The sequence below is a fragment of the Astatotilapia calliptera genome, chromosome 12, assembly GCF_964374335.1.
Source record: "Astatotilapia calliptera chromosome 12, fAstCal68.1, whole genome shotgun sequence".
Lineage (NCBI taxonomy): Eukaryota > Metazoa > Chordata > Actinopteri > Cichliformes > Cichlidae > Astatotilapia > Astatotilapia calliptera.
Genome location: NC_137433.1, coordinates 37,429,343 through 37,448,272, shown reverse-complemented (window position 1 = coordinate 37,448,272; position 18,930 = coordinate 37,429,343). Strand labels below are relative to the sequence as shown.

The 18,930-nt window shown below is 42.7% G+C and overlaps 1 protein-coding gene across 3 annotated transcripts; it reads left to right on the top strand.

The window, feature by feature from the left end:
* The first annotated feature begins 572 nt into the window (after positions 1 to 572).
* rufy3 (RUN and FYVE domain containing 3) lies at positions 573 to 18,053 on the top strand. Of its 3 annotated transcripts, XM_026186609.2 has the most exons (19): positions 573 to 777; positions 865 to 1,160; positions 8,749 to 8,922; positions 9,140 to 9,257; positions 9,430 to 9,531; positions 10,799 to 10,922; positions 12,233 to 12,297; positions 12,673 to 12,738; positions 12,819 to 12,888; positions 13,008 to 13,097; positions 13,187 to 13,270; positions 13,568 to 13,735; positions 14,438 to 14,535; positions 15,478 to 15,597; positions 16,320 to 16,446; positions 16,530 to 16,600; positions 16,683 to 16,710; positions 16,852 to 16,926; positions 17,589 to 18,053. In XM_026186609.2, exons 2-19 carry the CDS (start codon positions 908 to 910, stop codon positions 17,730 to 17,732), a joined length of 1,977 nt encoding a protein of 658 aa, XP_026042394.1. In that variant the 5' UTR covers positions 573 to 777; positions 865 to 907; the 3' UTR covers positions 17,733 to 18,053. The 3 variants fall into 3 exon arrangements, with proteins under 3 accessions (XP_026042394.1, XP_026042393.1, XP_026042395.1); XM_026186608.2 differs by having other exon boundaries at positions 579 to 1,160; XM_026186610.2 differs by lacking the exons at positions 573 to 777; positions 865 to 1,160 and adding an exon at positions 5,392 to 6,470.
* The last annotated feature ends 877 nt before the right edge of the window (positions 18,054 to 18,930 follow it).

Genomic DNA, 18,930 nt, shown 5'->3' with positions numbered 1-18,930 from the left:
CAGGGTACCAAATATTAGATAACATTAAAGTGGATTAGCAAAATAGTGTATCATGCTATTATTTATTACTATTATTGTCTGTGAAGGTTCTCAGTCATCCAGGTCATCGTAGTCTAAGGAGCTTGGAAAGAAGCAATCTTAAGCAACTTAAAGAAGTCCAGACGCTTTTCTTTCCAAGCTATTACTATTATTATTTGTATTTATAAAGCACCATATGACTATTGCTTGTTCTAAACAGTAGAAGCATTTTAAGAAAATATATAAAATATGTGGAAGGTTTTTCTTTCTGTGATTCATTCATTCATAATTTGAACCACTGTACAGCTTTCAGCTATAATCCAGCTTTTGTGTTTTTAGGTTTTAGCTGCCACATCAGTGTTAGCTAAAGTCTTTGTTAGTGGGGAAAATTACAGTTTACTTTTTATCTTCTACAACAAACTGCGCTATTTATACACCTAAATGCTTGCAGGGTCCATTTTTAACCCACTAAGATAAAAAATAGAGCACAGAAGAGGCTCCTTTAATGCGACATGTTTCGCAATGTATCATGGGAAACATAGGAGGACGTTCCCAGTCGTGCTTCTGCTGCTGGTGTCAAATCTTGCTTCGTGTATGGGCTCTGTGTATGTAAAAGACAGCTGACACAGCGCCTAAACTCTCGCGAAATTGGCAACAAATCTGACCAAAATGCTGAGGCTTGGCTATTTCCGGGTCATGGAGAGGCCGTGGTGGACAGGACGAAAGGCGGAGTGATTACTAGAGAGGCTTTGCTGGCAAGTGAGTCACTATCCAGCTGTTGCTAATCACCTCAGTGCATGTCTGCAGAAGCTAACCGCAGCTAACTAGCTTGGTACTGCCCGACAGCCCCCTTCCCCGGTCACATGAGACGAATTTGACCGAAGAGAGGATGGCGGAGCGGGATATGCCGCCGGGAGATCTTCCTCTGCGGTCTTCTCCAGAAAGTTCCGACAAACAAAACTCCTCCGATGAAAACGGACACACTGACAGCCCGGACGAAACTCTCTCCCCGACCTCAGTGATTTACTTCAAGGAGGCTTTAAACTCGTCCAACCTGCGCTTCGCAAAGGCTGGATCGCTGCCGCCCGCTCCGCTTCGACAGTATGACTTCCAGATTGAACGAATCGAATCGAGGCGACGAAGTAAGTGCTGACCAACTTCAAAAAGTACACCTTTCCCTGACAGCTAACACTAGCTTCCTAATACACTGAGAATACCAACTGTAACGCTGCAGTTTGTGCTGCTAGCATTGTTGGCTAACTTTCCAGCGTCCGTAAACAAACACCTTGCTGACACATGAACTCAGTAAAGTACCAGGAGTTATCGGAGCTAAAGCTGGGGAGAGGATAAGCTACATCACATGATTGTTGATTCTCAGCCTCAGATTTCTGTCTGCAAAGTAAAAGCCGCTGTGTGTTCTTCTGTGTTGTTTCTCGGCTAATGTGTCAACATGTGTCATGTGTTTTGACAGGCTTGGTTGACTCACCTTGCTGCTGGTTATTATTGTTGTTGTTGTATAGATTTATCATTTATCTGATTTGGAGCTGCAGAAAGTGACCTCCTGGCTCCTTTCCTAACCACTTGAAAAAAAAAAGTAGAATTCCTAAGGAGTTTTTAAGGAAAATAAGATCGCTCAGAGAATCCAGCTGCCCTTACACCAGGCTGTTTAATACTGTGACAGTGAGTGTTGTTTACATGGGTCTGCTGTGTTGAAACTATGCCTCAAAGATGTACTGCAGATGGCTCATCTTTGATACCTCCTCTAGTGTCTTTGTGTCGTCTTTCATGCAATTAATACAGAAGAAAACTATCACTTCCTTCCCAATGTCCGAATTAAATAATAAAAAGGATGAAAACTTTCCAAATCCTTCCATCCAACTTCTGATACTTATCTGGGTCTGGGTCACGGGTGCAGTAGCCTTCTTTCTCCCCAGCAACCTCCTTTAGCTGTTCTGGGGGGCATTGAGACATCCCCAAGCTAAATGAGAGACATAATCTCTCCATTATCCCCCTTGGTCGCCTCTCAGTGGGACGTGCCCCGAATACCTCAACTTTGAACCTTTTCTGAATGACCAAGCTCCTAACCCCCTCTCTAAGGGAGAGCTAAGGCACCTTTTCAATCGCTATCTAAAGCTGGTGGTTATAGGTCAGGGGGGGATGTAGCTCTACCAGTAAATTCACAGCTACGCTTTCACGTTCATATCCACAACACTGGTGATGTTGCATCAGTCCATCTTTCAACGTCCTGCTTTGTTCCACCCTCACTCATTAACAAGACGATCGAGATATTTGAGCTCCTCCACTGGAAGGTACATCCCATCCCCAACCCGGAGTGGGTATTCCACTCTTTGTTAATATTTATTAACAAACATGATGAGCATCACTTAAGGCTCATGTTGATGATTTAATTTTGTGTGCTGTGGTGAGCTTCTGGGTGGTGTTGTGTACTTTCCTTTCATAAAGGGATTGTCCAGTGTGTCCTCTGTTAAAAGAGGTAATAAAGGAAGCACTCAGACACCTTTCTTTAGTATTTACAGGAACTCTTAAAAGGAGTGGATGTATGTCTTATAGCTCTTATTCTGGCTGCAGATACTTTAGGGTCACTTAATTCAGTTAGAAACCTTCCTGAGGTATTGAGTCTTTGACTGATCCTGTCGTTGGTCGTGACAGAGTTAACCTGTTGTTAAAATACCTGTTTGCTTTCACATCTTCATTCTCTATCAGCACACAGGTCTCTGTGGCATTTAAGATATATAGATCCTTTTTACTTTTAGTTTCCAAAGCTCTTGCAGAGAGACCTTAAATAAATGTAGGCAATAGGTCAGTAATGTCTGTCCATAACGTTACAGTATAAAACTTGAGTAACATCCTATTCTTAATTCATAGGCTTTAATACTATGTTGGCCCACCCTTTGCAGCTATGAAAGCTGGAACTCTTCTAAGGTTTTCCACAAGGTTTAGGAGTGTTTATGGGGATTTTTGATGGTGGTCTCACAGTCTCCCCTCTAATTCATCCCAAAGGTGTCCTATCAGGTTGAGGTCAGGACTCAGTGCAGGCCAGTCAAGTTCTTCTACACCAAACTCTCTCATTCATGTCTTTGTGGACCTTGCATTGTGCAGTGGTGTGCATTCATGTTGGAACAGGAAAGGGCGTTCCCCAAACTGTTCCCAAAATGCTGAGAGCATGAAGTTTTCCTAAATGTCTCGGTATGCTGAAGCGCTAAGAGTTCCTTTGGGCCAAGTCCAGCTTCTGAAAAACAGCCCCCGGCATAATCATAGTAAGTAAAAGTAAGTAAGTAAAATTTTATTTATATAGCACATTTCTAGATAGAGATCACAAAGTGCTTTACAAGATATAACAGATTAAAAAGACAAAATACAAACAAAGTTAGCAAAAGGCAGTTTTAAAAAGATGTGTTTTTAGCTGTTTTTTAAAAGTAATCAATGAATCAGCGGATCGTAAGTCCTGAGGAAGGGAATTCCACAGTCTGGCGGCCACAGTAGCAAAAGCTCTATCACCCCTAGTTTTCAGTCTCGTATACTGAATGACAAGTAGGCCCTGACTACTCGACCTCAGAGACCTACTAGGGGCATAGGGCTGTAAAAGTTCAATGATATATGGTGGTGCTTGTTGTTGAAGAGCCTTGAAAGTTAAAACCAAAATCTTAAACTGGACTCTAAATTCAACAGGAAGCCAATGTAACTGCATGAGCAACGGTGTTATATGTGAAAATTTAGAAGCTTTCGTCAAAAGTCTTGCTGCAGCATTCTGAACGATCTGCAGACGCTCCAAAGAACCTTTATTTAAACAAGTAAACAGGGAATTGCAATAGTCCAGTCGTGAAGAGATAAAAGCATGAATAACAATCTCCAGTTCGGTATAGGATATAATAGAGCTCAATTTAGAAATATTTCTTAAATGATAAAAGCAAGACCGAACAAGAGATTTAACATGACTATCTAACGTAAGAGCAGGATCAAGGATAATCCCTAAGTTCCTGACAGATGGTTTTACAAACGTTGAAAGAGGACCAAGAGCATTTATTATACTGGGTATATGTCTATCTGGGGCACATAAGAGGACTTCGGTTTTACTTTCATTTAGTTGGAGGAAGTTTTCAGCCATCCAGCCTTTAATGGTTTCCAAGCACACATTTAAAAGCCGCAGCTTAGAAGCCTCTTCCGGTTTAAAAGATATATAGAGTTGGATATCGTCTGCATAACAATGGTAACAAATATCCTCAAAAGGGCTCAAAATGTGCTGAAGAGGGAGTAAATAAACTAAAAACAGTAATGGCCCTAGCACAGAGCCTTGTGGCACACCAAAAGACAGGGACGCAGAAGATGATCTATACTTAGAAACTGCCACAGAAGAATATCGTTCAGAGAGATACGAGGAGAACCATTTCAATGCAGTCCCAGAGACACCAACCCAGTGTTTCAGCCTGTTAAGTAAAATATAGTGGTCAACAGTATCAAAGGCCGCCGTAAGATCCAACATTAAGAGAACAGAACATTTACCTGCATCGCTTTGTAACAAAATGTCATTAGAAACTCTAAGAAGGGCTGTTTCAGTGGAATGAACTTTACGAAAGCCAGATTGAAATTTGTCGAAAATACTATATTTATCTAAAATAGAAACACCTCTAAACTTTACACTTGGCCCATTACAGTCAGACAAGTACCACTTTCCTGGCAACCGCCAAACCCAGACTCATCCATCGCAATGCCAGACGGAGAAGTGTGATTCACCACTCCAGAGAAAATGTGCCCAATCCACTAGAGTCTAGTAGTATCCTTTATACCACCGCATCTTACATCACTCGGTGATATAAGGCTTGGATGCAGCTGCTCAGGGATGTAAACACATTCCACGAAGCTCTGTGTGCACTGCTCTTGATCTAATCTGAAGGAACGTGAAGTTTGAGGTCCTACCGATTAACTCTGGAGAAAGTTGGCGACCTCTGTGCACTATGTGCCTTAGCATCTTTAAGCTGCCCCCAAAATACCAATGCAACATGGTAGAGAGGTTCAGTTTGGTTACGCTGTAGTCACCTGTGATCAGATGGCTGTCAATCGAAGTAGAAAGCGTATAAAATAATCGTCCCCATAAAGTTGTTACAATATGGAAACTAAGCTGTTTACTGTACATGCTATAAACATGTTTGTTTCTGCTGTAAAACTGAAGGTTTTAACACATCTGTGAGGATTGACTCACTTTTCTAGCCTCATGTGAACATTAAAGCAACTGCAGTTTTTGACTGTATTATACTGAACACATGGTGTTACTTTCTAAGAGAAAACAGAGGTTCGTTTCAGACAAACAAAGCAATCGATTAAAAAAAAAAAAAGTGAAAACTTTCTCAATTAAATTTGTCACATGTTTATTTTTGTTGTCCTCTGATGGCACGGAGTGTCATCCTCTAAAGATGATCTGATTGTCAATATCCAGCTCGATGTTTAAGGTGTTAGGCCCAGGGAAGCTGTACCAGAATGGGTGGGGGATTTAAAAAAATAGATGGCCCCCGCTTACATCTGGGACCTTTGGCCTTATTGCCCTTCATGCTCACTGCTGCTGCTGTTTTTCTGCTGCAGCCAGCTGACAGGCCTGTGTTCGAGACTGGGAGGAGGGGGGATGTTGTTGATGCTTCAGAGAGACACAGGCCCTCTGCTGCATCATTAGCCTTGGTTGGTTACTCCGGGGACCCCCCTCCCCCCCTTATTTTAGCTTCTTTTTTTTTACGCATGCACCATCTGCTCACGTGACAATGTGTTGCTGTACCCAGCGCTGCCGTCAGCCATCTTGGTCAACACCCACCCAGTGCATTCACTGCGGTGCGCAGGCAGTCCAATCACAGAGAACCGGTGCTAAGCTGACCGGAGGAGGGCTGTGATTTTTCAGCACGGTGCTCTCTGTTGCATTTTAAATCCCCAGTCGGCACAAAAGGCGATAACAAGAGGCTGAAGAGGAGGAGGCGGTGGAGGAGTAGAAGGCACAGACAGCAGCCTGTTTCACTCAGTTGTAGCAAGGAGGAGAGGAGGATGCATGCATAAAGAGGAGGAGCACCCTTTCTAACACCTGCTGAAGGCTGCTGTGGGCCTTTCCCGTCTTGTCCTTTTTGTTTCTTCCTCTGATTCTCTTTTCATCTTTCATCCTCTTGTTTTTCTGGCCTTCTCTGGCTGTTGGAACGCAAAGCTCCTGCATCTTTTGTACCTCCCCCCTCCCTTTCCCCCTTCGGTGGTGTTGGTTTTGCCTCGCACAAGCTGAGTCATCATGTCTGATCTGACGCCTCAGAGCGAAACCCCGACTCCCACCACAGACAAGATCACCCAGGCTGCCAGGGAGACCATTTATCTGTGCAACTTTCGCGTCTCTGTCGATGGCGAGTGGCTGTGCCTCCGCGAGCTCAACGACATCTCGCTCACGCCAGACCCCGAGCCGGTCCATGAAGGTAACGTGACAGATTAGCTCAGCGTTTGAGGAAGTGTTTGTGAGCACATTACGTTATGTGTTAGGGCGTGGTGGTGTGCATCGCGGACACCAGAAGCAACATATTTCACCTGGTGAACGGTGTGAGCTGTGTCACGACGGGTTTGATTTCATCGAGGGTTACGCAGCAGGATGACGCCACTTATAAATAAGCCAGGGGCGGACAACAAAGCAGCCAGGTCCTGCTGGGAGGCTTCAAGTACTTGGTAGCTGTTGCTCCTTACAGAAGATCCCAGTTGCACAGAACAAACATGTTTGTGTGCTGATGATTTTCATTTAGTTTCTCCCACTGACAAAGCGGAGTGCAGCCAATTATAGATTTGGCAGCAAACACAAGCCTGCCTGACTGTAAACAGATATCTATAACTGTGTGCTCTGTTTTTATTGTTTTTAAAACTGCCACACCTACTCTCAGCACGAGCAGGCCAGCTGGCAGGCACTCGTAGGCAGTTCAGTTGGCAAATGAAGCGCTGCAGCTTTCAGCCTACACCGCTGAAGAGTCCACTTTAATGACATTACAGAAGCCCATTAACAGACAACAGAAACATCTGCTTTAGGCTTTAGTTCTCTCTCCTCTTCACTCACTTTGCATAGGTTTCTGAGGTTCTTGTTATTGATAACGACAACATGCACAATTTTGTTGCTTAAATCTATCATAGCACTGGTAGTGTCAAACCTTTTTATGGGAGACGTGGCAGTTTTTAATGTTCATACAGTTTATCCACATGGCTTAATTTAACAAGCTGGGTAATCATTTCCATCCTGTTGAACATTTTCTCAATCAGACTGATTCAGATCCACAGGGACAGATACAGGACATCTTATATTTTAAACATATGCACATAATATTTTTATTGTATAATAACTGTTCATGATATGTTTATTATTATTATTATTGTTAGTAGTATTATAGTTACTATAGACTGTATAAAAAGATGGATGTAGCCAGCGTGACGTCACATATTGGTTGGCGAGATCCTGCCATGGGATTCCACCACCGCTCTTGGTGGTTTTAAAAACTGGAGGTAACAAGTGAGGGCTGGGTCTGAAGCTGAGGGACACTGCACACTTATCAGCCACACAATAGAGCATGCTCTGCTTTATCCACCTTTTTAAGTCTTAATTGTAACATTAAAACAAATGAGCTTCATGTTGTATTTACTAAGACCTGAAACTTGTGATATATCCCATAAGGTTGTTAGAGAAAGAAAGATAAAGGAAGGTTGTTTTCCTACAGACACGTACAGAGTCAAAGACCTTATTACAGCCGCTGGTATCGCCCCCTGCTGGCTGCATTAGGAAGAATGCAGCTTTAAGGAGCTAAAGCGTCGGCGTCACTTTTCAGAGGTGGAAGCTTATGGATCTGTAGTTTCCACTGAAAGCGTTATAAAAGTTCTTCTTCTTCTTCTTCCTCTTCTTCCTCTTCTTCTTCTTAACGATAAATGACAAAGCTTGGCTCTTTGTCATTTATCGTTGGAAGGAAAACACCAGATAGAGATGGTGGAGAAAATGGTTTTAATCAAGCAGACCAGTACCCACTATAAAATACCCAGATAAGTCAGGCCATCCTCCTGAACCAGCTCAGTATTTCTCAGTGTCTCGTTGTTTAGTTGCCTAAATTTTTTCCCCCCAGTTTTCTACAATTTTCTATTTTACTTTCAGCATTAACATTATAATACAAATTTATACAGTTTTAATACCAGCATGCTGAGGATCTCTGCTAATTTGTTTACATTTTGCGTTAGAGAGAATAAGATGAACATGCTGCACTGCAAATGTAAACTTTAAATGTGTAACTGTATTAATAATGTAAACAAATCTGCAGGGCAGCATAGAGCACCTCCACTAAAAACCTCTCTGTGTTAAATGCTGACATAAATAATAGATCAGGCGTGCAGAACGAGTGGACTGTATTAAACTTTCACATTCTCTTAATTGAGACTATTTCTCTTGCAGACACATTTTATAGTTTTATATTAAAACTGTATATAATCTTCAGATTTACAAGGTTTTTCACAGTAAGTCCTGGAGTTTGTCTTCTTTTAGCTATTTGTAATGATGGAGTCTTTGTTGTCTTGCTGTGTATTCTTTATTTCACCTTCCTGGAAACTGACTTTTTTAAAATTTCTGTTTAAGAAATACAGAGCTGACTTTCAAACGAGTTTAGTTCCTGATTTATTTGTGCTGTTAAATTCTGAAGGTGAGAATTATAAGTCTGTTTCCTTTTCTCCGTCTTTTAGATCCCAAGGATCCCATCGCAATCGAGAGGCTTAACTTGATGAACATGGCCAAACTGAGCATCAAGGGCCTGATCGAGTCTGCGCTCAACCTGGGACGCACGCTTGACTCTGACTATGCACCTCTGCAGCAGTTCTTTGTCGTGATGGAGCACTGTCTGAAACACGGGCTGAAAAGTAAAAACTGCATTCGTGTTGTCTTTTATAACTCCTTACAGTTTTTGACAGTGAGATGTGAGAGATTAAAATGTACAGCTGACATAGCTGTAAGGAATATTTAGTCTTAAACTCCTGCTTTAGTTTCCTTTTAACTGTATTGAGGCCAGTGTGTTTTTGCTCTTTCTGTATGCACGCTCTCAGTCTGTCCGTCTCATCGTTGTCTGTCAATCTTCAGCTAAGAAGACCTTCCTGGGGCAGAACAAGTCCTTCTGGGGACCATTGGAGTTGGTTGAGAAGCTGACGCCTGAGGCAGGAGAGATCACTGCCAGCGTAAAAGACCTGCCCGGGCTCAAGTGAGTTTGTTCAAAGTTTCCTACAAAAAAAGGCTCTTCTGCTTGGATTTTAATTATGTCATCTGAGCTTTAAACAATGCCAGAACGTGGCTGGAGCTTCTTTGCTAGCTGCCTTAATCTTGTAAAGGCTGTTAGTGTGTGCAAATCTCACTCTTCCCATGTTTGATACCAGAACTCCTCTAGGAAGAGGACGCGCCTGGTTACGACTGGCCTTGATGCAGAAGAAGCTCTCAGACTATATGAAGACCATCATCAACAGAAAGGACCTGCTCAGGTGTGTTTGGATCGTAATATTCACAGAGGCGAAGACTTTATGTGAACAGATGAATGTGGTGTCTCTTGTTGACCACTGCAGTCACAACATCTATCAGTTGGCAGTACAGTCATTAATTATAACAAATGATTATGATTTATCAGGTAATTGCATTAAACTTCTCCAGAAGGCAAAAACACCACAGATATGAAGGAAAGGTTCAGTTCACTGACTTTACTTAGCAGATGAGGAGGCGAGCAGGCAGCTTGCAGCACAATCTTCATTCACCTGTATGTTTAAGCTGCCACACTCCTGATAATGCACAACTTTAACCTTTAATAACGAAGCAAACCTGGTTGCTTAGAGCAGTTATCACCTCGATCAAAGCTGGCTGTGGTCAAACTCAGTCACGGACAGACAGGTGTTGAGGCCCAGACAGCAGCTTGTATTACTGGCTGTGCTGTTTTATGTAAACGCTACTACATAAATCTACATGTAGATTCTGTCTTCTTAGTTTCCCTCCAATGTCACCATTATAATCCCGTGTTCAGTTTACCGCCTGGTCAGCTGGCTCAGGAGGATGAGAGTCCGGCTCCAAAGCGGTGGGTCAGGAGTTTGCGGTGCACTTGCTGCTCATCTTATATCAGCCAGTGGAGCAGTCAGATAGTTCACCTGACCCTGAAATAATAGCAGCTGGTCAAAGTCTTTTTTAAGAAGGATGCTTCAGTGCTTCCTTCATATGATCTCCTATCCAGAGGATGCAGTGAAGCATCCTTTATGAAAGGAGACAATGTTGTCCCACAGTTCATACCACACTCTGTCTGCATGACATGGATCATGTAAATCCTCATTTTAGTGCATTCATTATTTTTATGCCATTTGTTAAAGGTTTTGAATTTTCAACAACAAGCTTTTGAACCTGCAGGTTCAACTTTGAACTTTACACTGTGGTAAAAAAATCTTATAAAGTCTTATCAAGGTGTTTTATCTTGATGAGCTCCCTAAATCCAGATTGCGAGCTGTTTTAATCAAAGTGTGTTTAAGGTGTGTAATCAGTCAGTTTGTATTAGTAATGCCTGTTCTTGGACTTTGGCATCAGCTGGGTCTGGTTCCATCCCTCAGCCCCTGACCCCACCATGTAGCCTGTCTCAAGTGGCCATCTGAGGATCTGCAGTTTTTGTTTTGGTTTGGGGTTTTTGGTTTGTTTGTTTTTGGCTCCGGTAGTATTATATACAAACCTAAAACCCTTCCGCCTGACGTTGTAGCCCTTTCTGTCTCTTCTCTGTAGTGAATTTTACGAGCCAAACGCGTTGATGATGGAGGAGGAAGGCGCCGTCATCGCCGGGCTTCTGGTTGGATTAAATGTCATCGATGCCAATCTGTGTATGAAGGGAGAGGACTTGGACTCGCAGGTTAGTCTGCTTTCACCTTCACCTCTAACTCCACTTAGAGCAGCTCAAACTAAATGAGAAGTAAGGCAGAGGAAAAGTCATCACACTCCCTGGTGTGGCATCGTTTTCTCTCAGCCCATGTAGAACAAGCGCGTCAAATTCAGTTTCACTGATCGCATCAAAGGCCAGACATGGACTTTATGACATGTGTAAAATAGCTTGTTATTTTCTGCAATAACGCCAACAACCTGACATGATACAAGTTCATGTTAAAGGGAAATAATCCATCATTTTATTTGTAAATGTCTAAAGTGGCCTCTTTCAATGATTGAAGCATGTGGTGTGTACTGGCTAGAAAGAGTAAACGAATAAATGTTTGGGAGATCTGTTTATGTTTTCATTTTTCTGAAAGACAAAAAATGTTTCATGCATTAGAATATCATTTTAAAATCACCAAATACCTGTGTGGTATCGGTCTTAAAAATCTGGTCTGTGTCGGCCGGGTTTGGTCCAGATTTGGCAGATGTGGTGCAGACAGTGTCTACACTGTGGTGTGGTTATTTAGAATTATTGAATGAAGTTTGTTTGGCATTCAACTTTTGGCCAGATGGCATTTATATATCTGTATATTTGAACTCTCACTAATGAGTTGTTGTTTCGTTTTTTTCCTACAGTCAGTACTTTCCCTTAAAAATGCCAACAAAAGCCTTTCGTTAAACCAGGCGTGGGGAACTCCAGGTCTCCTGCAGGTTTTAGATCTCACCCTGGGTCAACACACCTGAATCAAATGATTAGTTCCTTACCAGACCTCTGGAGAACTTCAAGACATGTTGAGGAGGTCATTTAGCCATTTGAATCATCTGTGATGGATCAAGGACACAGCTAAAACCTGCAGGACACCGGCCCTCGAGGCCTGGAGTTCCCCACCCTGAGTTAAACCATCTGTTCAGATCATTTAAATATGAAGTACAGCGATGTTTCCTTTACACAGCAGCAGCACAACTGAATTAAGAGCAATGTAAAGGGGCGCAGCGATTTGGGCTCTGAGGCCTGTGTCCCCGCTCTGCTTCATAAACATTAAAATGTTGAGCAGTGCAGCTTCAGGTTGTTCTTGTTTCAGCAGCTCACAGCTTGTCAGTCAGGATGTTCAGCTCTCAGGTTGGGAGTCCAGAGTGACTGTGAGGAATGTTGCAGCTCTTTGTTCATATCCGCCTGAGCTTGGAGACTAAAATATTTCAGCCTGCAGACTCTACACACATACTTTGAATTGTTTTACATACGAGGATGGCTCCTGTCATTTGTTTTTTGCCTTTTTCTTAAAACATCTGCAGGTTGGGGTGATCGATTTCTCCATGTACCTAAAAGACGGTGGACACAGCAGCAAGAGCGTGGAGGGGTGAGTCCTGGCTCCTCTAGTCCCATCAGCAGTAGCTGTGGGCCTGTAATCGGAGCGTGTGTTTTGTTTTTGCTTCACTCCTACCTCTGTCGACTGACAGCCATTTGTCTTGAACTTAATTGACAGAAAGTGTTCTTTTATTTGGACGGCTGGATTGAGCCCCAGCCTTCGGACCATATTTTTCCAATGTGTGGCCTTTAAACTTGAATATTGAAAAAGATTTCCGTTCCATGCCTGAAACACATTTTAGCCTCAACAGTTTAAAAATACTGCACTAGAATGAGATTTTCTGTCAGATTTCTATTGTTTTGTTTGTGTTGCTGTGTGTTTGTGTGCCTGACGGCTAACTGCACGTTTCTCTTTGTGCGTTTTCAGGGACGGTCAGATCACAGCGATTCTCGATCAGAAGAACTACGTGGAGGAGCTGAACAGACATTTAAGGTTTGTCGGGGTGGTGCGCTCACTTTGCTCTCCTCACCTTGTCGAGCTCGGTGACTCACCTGCTTTCTGCCTGTTTACAGCGCGTCGGTAAATAACCTGCAGGCCAAAGTGGACGCTCTGGAAAAGTCCAACACGAAGCTGACAGAAGAGGCGAGTCTCACAGTGATCATCTTCAAAAACTGTCTTTAAATGTCAGCCTTACATGTTTTTAGCCCGGCTGCAGGGACTTCCTGTTTACCAAGCTGCTTTGTTGATTTCTGTCCTTGCAGCTCGCAGTGGCGAATAACAGGATCATCACTTTACAAGAAGACGTGGAGAGAGTAAAGGAGGAGAGCTCGTATCAGCTGGAGTCCAGAAAGGTGAACACTGCTTATCTGCCAGTTTATGCAGCAGCTGACTCGAGCATTTGGAAATTTGTAGTAAAAGCAAGCGTTCCTTTTTTCTTCAGGCATTAAGAAGTGATTCAGCAGCAGACGGACAAGCGCTGGGGGAAACACGCAAGCAGCTCAAAGAGGAAACTTTGCTTCGACTGGTGCGTTTCAGCTGTTTGACAGTCTTTGTGTAGCTTTAAGTCGTTGAAGCGTTGATACCAGCGAGAGATTATACATGTAGCCGTGTCATCTGCTGACAAAGTTTGTAGTTAATAGTAACAAATGTGCTTGGCCTGTTTAGTGTTTTCATTTTTAGCTGCCATTTACACAGAAATACAACAAAGCTTATGTGGAGAAAGACAGTCAGCCCAGTCCAAATTCAGTCCATTTAGCTTAGAGTTTAATTATGACATTCCTGCTTATATTTTTCTAACTGACAAAGTCTGACTTGTGTGCAGGATGTGGAGAAGGAGCTGGAGGTGCAGATCGGGATGAAGCAGGAGATGGAGCTGTCCATGAAGATGCTGGAGAAAGACGTCTGTGAGAAGCAGGACGCTCTGGTGGAGCTCAGACAGCAGCTGGAAGACCTTCGTGCCATCAACCAACAGCTAATGCACAAGTCACAGGTGAGGCGGTGCTTCTCATGTCTGATTATGAGGACACTGCTTTTAAAAGGCTCACATCCACTTTTGTCTCTCAGGGCTTCACTCGTAGATTTCAGCTTTTCCCAGAAACTTGTAGGTGTTTAATTTCACTATTAGCTCTCTGTGAAATGATAAAGCATCACTTCCTGTCTAGAATAACTTGCAGTCAGCAGTAGATACTGACTGACAGTAAGAACTTGGCTTTTTTTTTTTTTCAGTTAAGGCAGAAAAGAGGAGGCCACTTCAATGAGAAAGTTCAAAGGTCTGCTTAACTGTAAGAAGACTGAAACTGTTCCACAAAGCAAGAATAAAATGGACGATAGCAATTAGTTTACTGGAACACATTGAAAATATTAGGCGGAAAAAGTTTTCAACCTGGCCTCAGATTAAAAGGTGCACAGGTGATCTTCACTTTTGCTCTGAGTTTAGTCTCTTAATTTGGATTTCTTGCCGTCTGATCAACTAGGGATGGTCGCATTTATCAGATATTTCATCCGTCCACCTGTCCTTCCTTTTTCGGACCCCTATCCTGGTCTTCACAGCCGCCTAATCCCAATCCTCCACCTGCTGTTCTAGGGATGACGAGCAGGTGGAGGATTAGATCCCCAAAAATATCTTTTCACACAAATCCGAGTGTATATGGAGGAAAGACATCAGTTGACTAGTTTGGATCATCTTCTGCAGAGTGCCGATGCCAGCTCGAAACAGAAGAGTGAGATCATCGTTCGCATGGAGGAGAAAATGAACCAAATGTCAGGGACCATAAAACAGCTGGAGACCAGGTGAGGCTAGTTTATTATTACAGCACGATATGTATTTGGTGCTTCCAGATGACATTTCTTATGTTCATGGATCCATTTTCTCTCTCTTCACTTTCTTTTTCTTTAATTTTTTCCATCATTTGTTCGTCTGTTGTTTTGAAAAAAAATCAGTGACAAACATTTGGCGAAGCAGGCCCGGAGCCTGAACTCTGCAGCGGGGAAGCTGCTGCAGCTGCAGCAGTAGCTGCCTGCTTTCACGAGTCTGAAAACAAACATACAACCCTGCCTAATATAGAAATAACCAAACTAGGATGTTATCTTTTCTGTACGATGCTCCCTTGTTGTTACAAAATAAAAACCATCTTCTTACAACCTCCTGCAGCGGCGCTCCAGCATCAGCTTTTAGTGTGGACTGAATGGATCCTTTAGCAGCCCCTTAATCCTCGTGTTTTCTGCCAGATGTGTTCGCCACATCAGATTTCTACTTCAGATTTCCGTTTCTAAAAACTGCCCCGGTAATGCTTTAGTCAGACATAAGATGAGTAGAGGTGCCTGATGGACTGATGTGCCAATAAACCCATGCTGAATACTTGACAGTTGCTGTAATGTGATTCGTCCTCAAACCTGAGGCTGTCAGATATTCTCAACTGACAGAGAGAAGTGGCGTGTGGCGCCAGATATCAGAGGGGTTTGTTGAAGTCGAACGTCCAGCGCAGAAGAAGGAAGGGGCAAAATTAATGAATAATTTAAAATTGTATGTGAACATAAGTTTGGTGTCAACTGTAGTAATCATTAGGCTAATAAAACGCTAAACAAACAGAGTCTGCTTCATGGTCTTTGGTCACAGTGTCCCAGGTTGCTCTTACATTTTAGTTTGAGTTGATCTCTCTTCCCAGCCACGTTTCCCTTCATCACATTTTTATTTTTCCATGAGTTTATGTTAACCCGCTCACCCCAAACCAGATGCAAGCAGGCGGAGAAGGAGAGGGACCTGGCTTTAGAGGCGAACCGGCTCTTCAAGCAGGACTTTGGAGACAAAATCGAGAGTCTGCAGGTGGAGGTGGAGCAGCTGAGGAAGCAAAGGTAAAGTCTGGCGCCTCACTACTCCTGCTCCATCTGAAACACTGAGATGACCAAAACAAAGAGGAAGAGGACAAATCGCTTCCTTATTACTAAAACAGATTCTGAAGTACGATTTCACTACCTCATCTACACGAGGCGTTTTGTAGAAGCTGTGAGCCGTGGCAGTTGGCAAATCCACATTTTGAATTTATGCTGAAAATGAACATTTTTTCTTAATGTGGCCCTAATACTCCTTTCTATTTTATCACTCTTTCTTTGTTAAAACAGTCAGACTCTCACTCTGTGGTCTCAGTGCTCTCATTGAGATCTTTTAGAAGTTCATCACAGACTTGTGCGAGCACATTTGTAACCATAGAAACGTACAAATACTAACGATATGTAGCCCATCAAACCACATCGATACAGAGAGTGGTTTCTAGAAAGTTTTGAGTAGCGACGTTTCACACAGATTTCAGTTACACAGGATGTATAACATGCAGGTTCTACCTGACGAAGGGACAAACACAGGTCAGAGGCCTGGCAGGAAACTGCTGGATGCACAGCTGTTAATCAAAGCTGCCATCAGAAGAATCTTATTTCTACTGTAACATTGGGCTTTCCTACCTCTTGGAGGTTCCCCTTTACCATAAACGTTGTTCCTTTTTCTCCTCCAGATATGTTTATTAATTACTGTCGTCACTGAACTATACGTTTCTATTCTTTGGCTTATTTTGCTGTTTCAGGTCTAATCTGGAGCGTGAGCTGAGAAAAGGTCGCGATCGAAAGAGCGAGCATCACCTCAGTGCCTCCTCGGTACCTCAGTCCAGCACTCCGCGGACCGACAGGAGACAACCAGGGGATGTACCAACAGTACGTGGATTCTCACATTAACGATATGTCCGACGAACAGCTGTCAGCTGTGGTTTGGTGGCTTATGACTGTGTTCTTAACAGCAACTCCCAGAATCCCCGTCAGTGAAGGAGAAAGACCAGTTCCAGAGTGGCCTGGAGGACAATACCAGCCTGTAGGTATCTCAGAGTTTCAAAAAATAGTGAAATTTATGGAAAAATAATTCACTTTTTCATGTCCCGTCTTTAACTTTGAAGGTCCCTGTCGCACCACGAGGATGAGCAGGTGAGATTTGACTTTTTACCTGTGTGAAAGTTTGGCCTTTTAATAAGTGGATGCTGAAGCAGTCAGCATGTACTGATGGCAGTGTGTCTTTGCACTGTTCAGAGACTCATGCATTTATTTCTTTTTGTTGTTCTTCCTCAGGAGTCGTTCTTGGAGATCAGCGAGCCTTCCATGTGTACGATGTGTGAGCAGGCCGACTCCCTCCTCAAGACAAAGGTACAAATTACTGAGGATCATTTTGAACTTGAGTTATCAAGAATATTTTTCTGTTTGGCATTGAAAGTTTACAGCTTCTTTAAATAGTTGACTCCTGTTTTTCTTGGGTTGAACTTCCTAAAGCTGTTACGGCTGTTCCAAAACTTATTTTCTGTATCAAAAAAAATATCAAACATATGCAAATAGTCTGGTTCAAATCCTGATTGTAGGGGATCCATTCCCATCTCATCCGTTTCCAGGCTGAGCACAGGTGGTGGAACTCCTCTTGTCCCCACACTTTTTAAGGACTGCCCACATCAAAGATCAGCATGATCATCTCAAAGGGCAAAGTGATTATTAAGACTACAGATGGTCAGCATTTTGGATCAGTGGTCAGTAAACTGCCCCGATCTCAAACCAATCAATGATTTATGGTCAGGCTTTAGAAGGCTGAAGCGGAGTCTTTGATTGGCCGGTTCTGGCCCTCAGGGTGGGTGCTGAATGGGGAGCTAACGTGGACTGCACCAAAGCCCAATATGAGATGAATATGATCTGTGAGTCATGCAAAGCTACTCTCATAGAACCAAAAAGTAAAAATAAGGCGCTGTAAATGAGCAGAATGGAGGAGAACTCGTGTCCCCAGCTGTGGTTTCCTTTAATGGAGTTTTTCTTCTTCTCTGCAGAAACAGTGTAAGAACTGCAGCGGCGTTTTCTGTGAGAGCTGCGTGTCCAAAGAGCTGCCTTTACCTTCCTCCATTCTCCCAGAGACTGTCTGCACCGCCTGCTACTCGCTGTTACTCCAACAATACGCTTCATCACCAACATGAACCCACAATCATCACACACAGCAGAGACGCGCGAGTGTAACAATGGCACCTAAAAACCAAAAAATCCCAACTTCCTGAGACATCCTAAGAATCACGGGGTCTGTGAGCTATTTAAATCAGTCGTGTGTGTGTGTGTGTGTGTGTGTGTTTGTTTCCTTAAAATAAAAACAGCTGACGCCATTTATCTTCCTTTTCTGGTTCGTGTTGGTGATTTAGGCTTCTGTCGGCACTTTTAAGCTAAACTTGCTCTCCCTCACATGGCTGGATTTAAACAAATAAATAAAAGAATCATCTCGTTTATGGACACTAAGTGATGAAAAGTTTAACTGACATTTTTATCCCCAGTGTTAACAGATAAAAAAGGAAAAACTGGAATTCAAGGCTCGGTGTTTCGATTCAGAGATCAGGATAAGGAGTTACTCGTACCTTTATGCACTTTTGTGATTAAACTGGCGTCACGTTCAGGGAAAATCCTGACAAACTCGGTCAACAAAATGACCAAATGCTGTCATGTTGTGTGTCATTACTTCCTTAAAGACGGTTTTAAATAAAAAATAAAAATTCATGCAATATATATTAAAAAAAAAGTTAGTGTTTATTTCCAGAGTGGAGCGGATTCTGGGAATTATAAACTGGAATGAAAAATCAGATCACTAAAAATCCACAACGATGTTGTGAGACTTAGAAGCAGTTATGATTATTCCCTGCTTTCAGAGATAAAAGATGAAAACGCTGGTATCTATTGTCTCTATTTGCTTAAATATGACTGTTAGAGTATTAGCATAAATAACCAAATCCACCATAAGAGGTCAACATGCCAATTTGAGTTTACAGTGTTGTGTGCTGGAAACTTGGACATTGATTCAAAGTCATTCACAATAAAAATCAGTATCACCATTAAATTCTTCATCTAAGAAACTCAGCTTCATAGAAGCTGAGTTTGTCTCTTGTCTTAATATTGGTAAAGCTTTAAAAATTGGAGACCAATTTAAAGCCGTTCATGGAGACTCAACCTCAACAAGTCGGTGAAAACGGCAAGATCAGAGTTTTGATCGAAGGTTTGCACATTTCAGTCCCGGTGCTCTGTTCAGGAACAGCTGCTCCCGTCAGCGCGGGGAGCTTTAGATGCAGTGTTTCATTTTTGCAACGTTGTGTTAGTCGGCACTCGTTTCCCTTCTTTATGCTAAGCTCAGCTAGT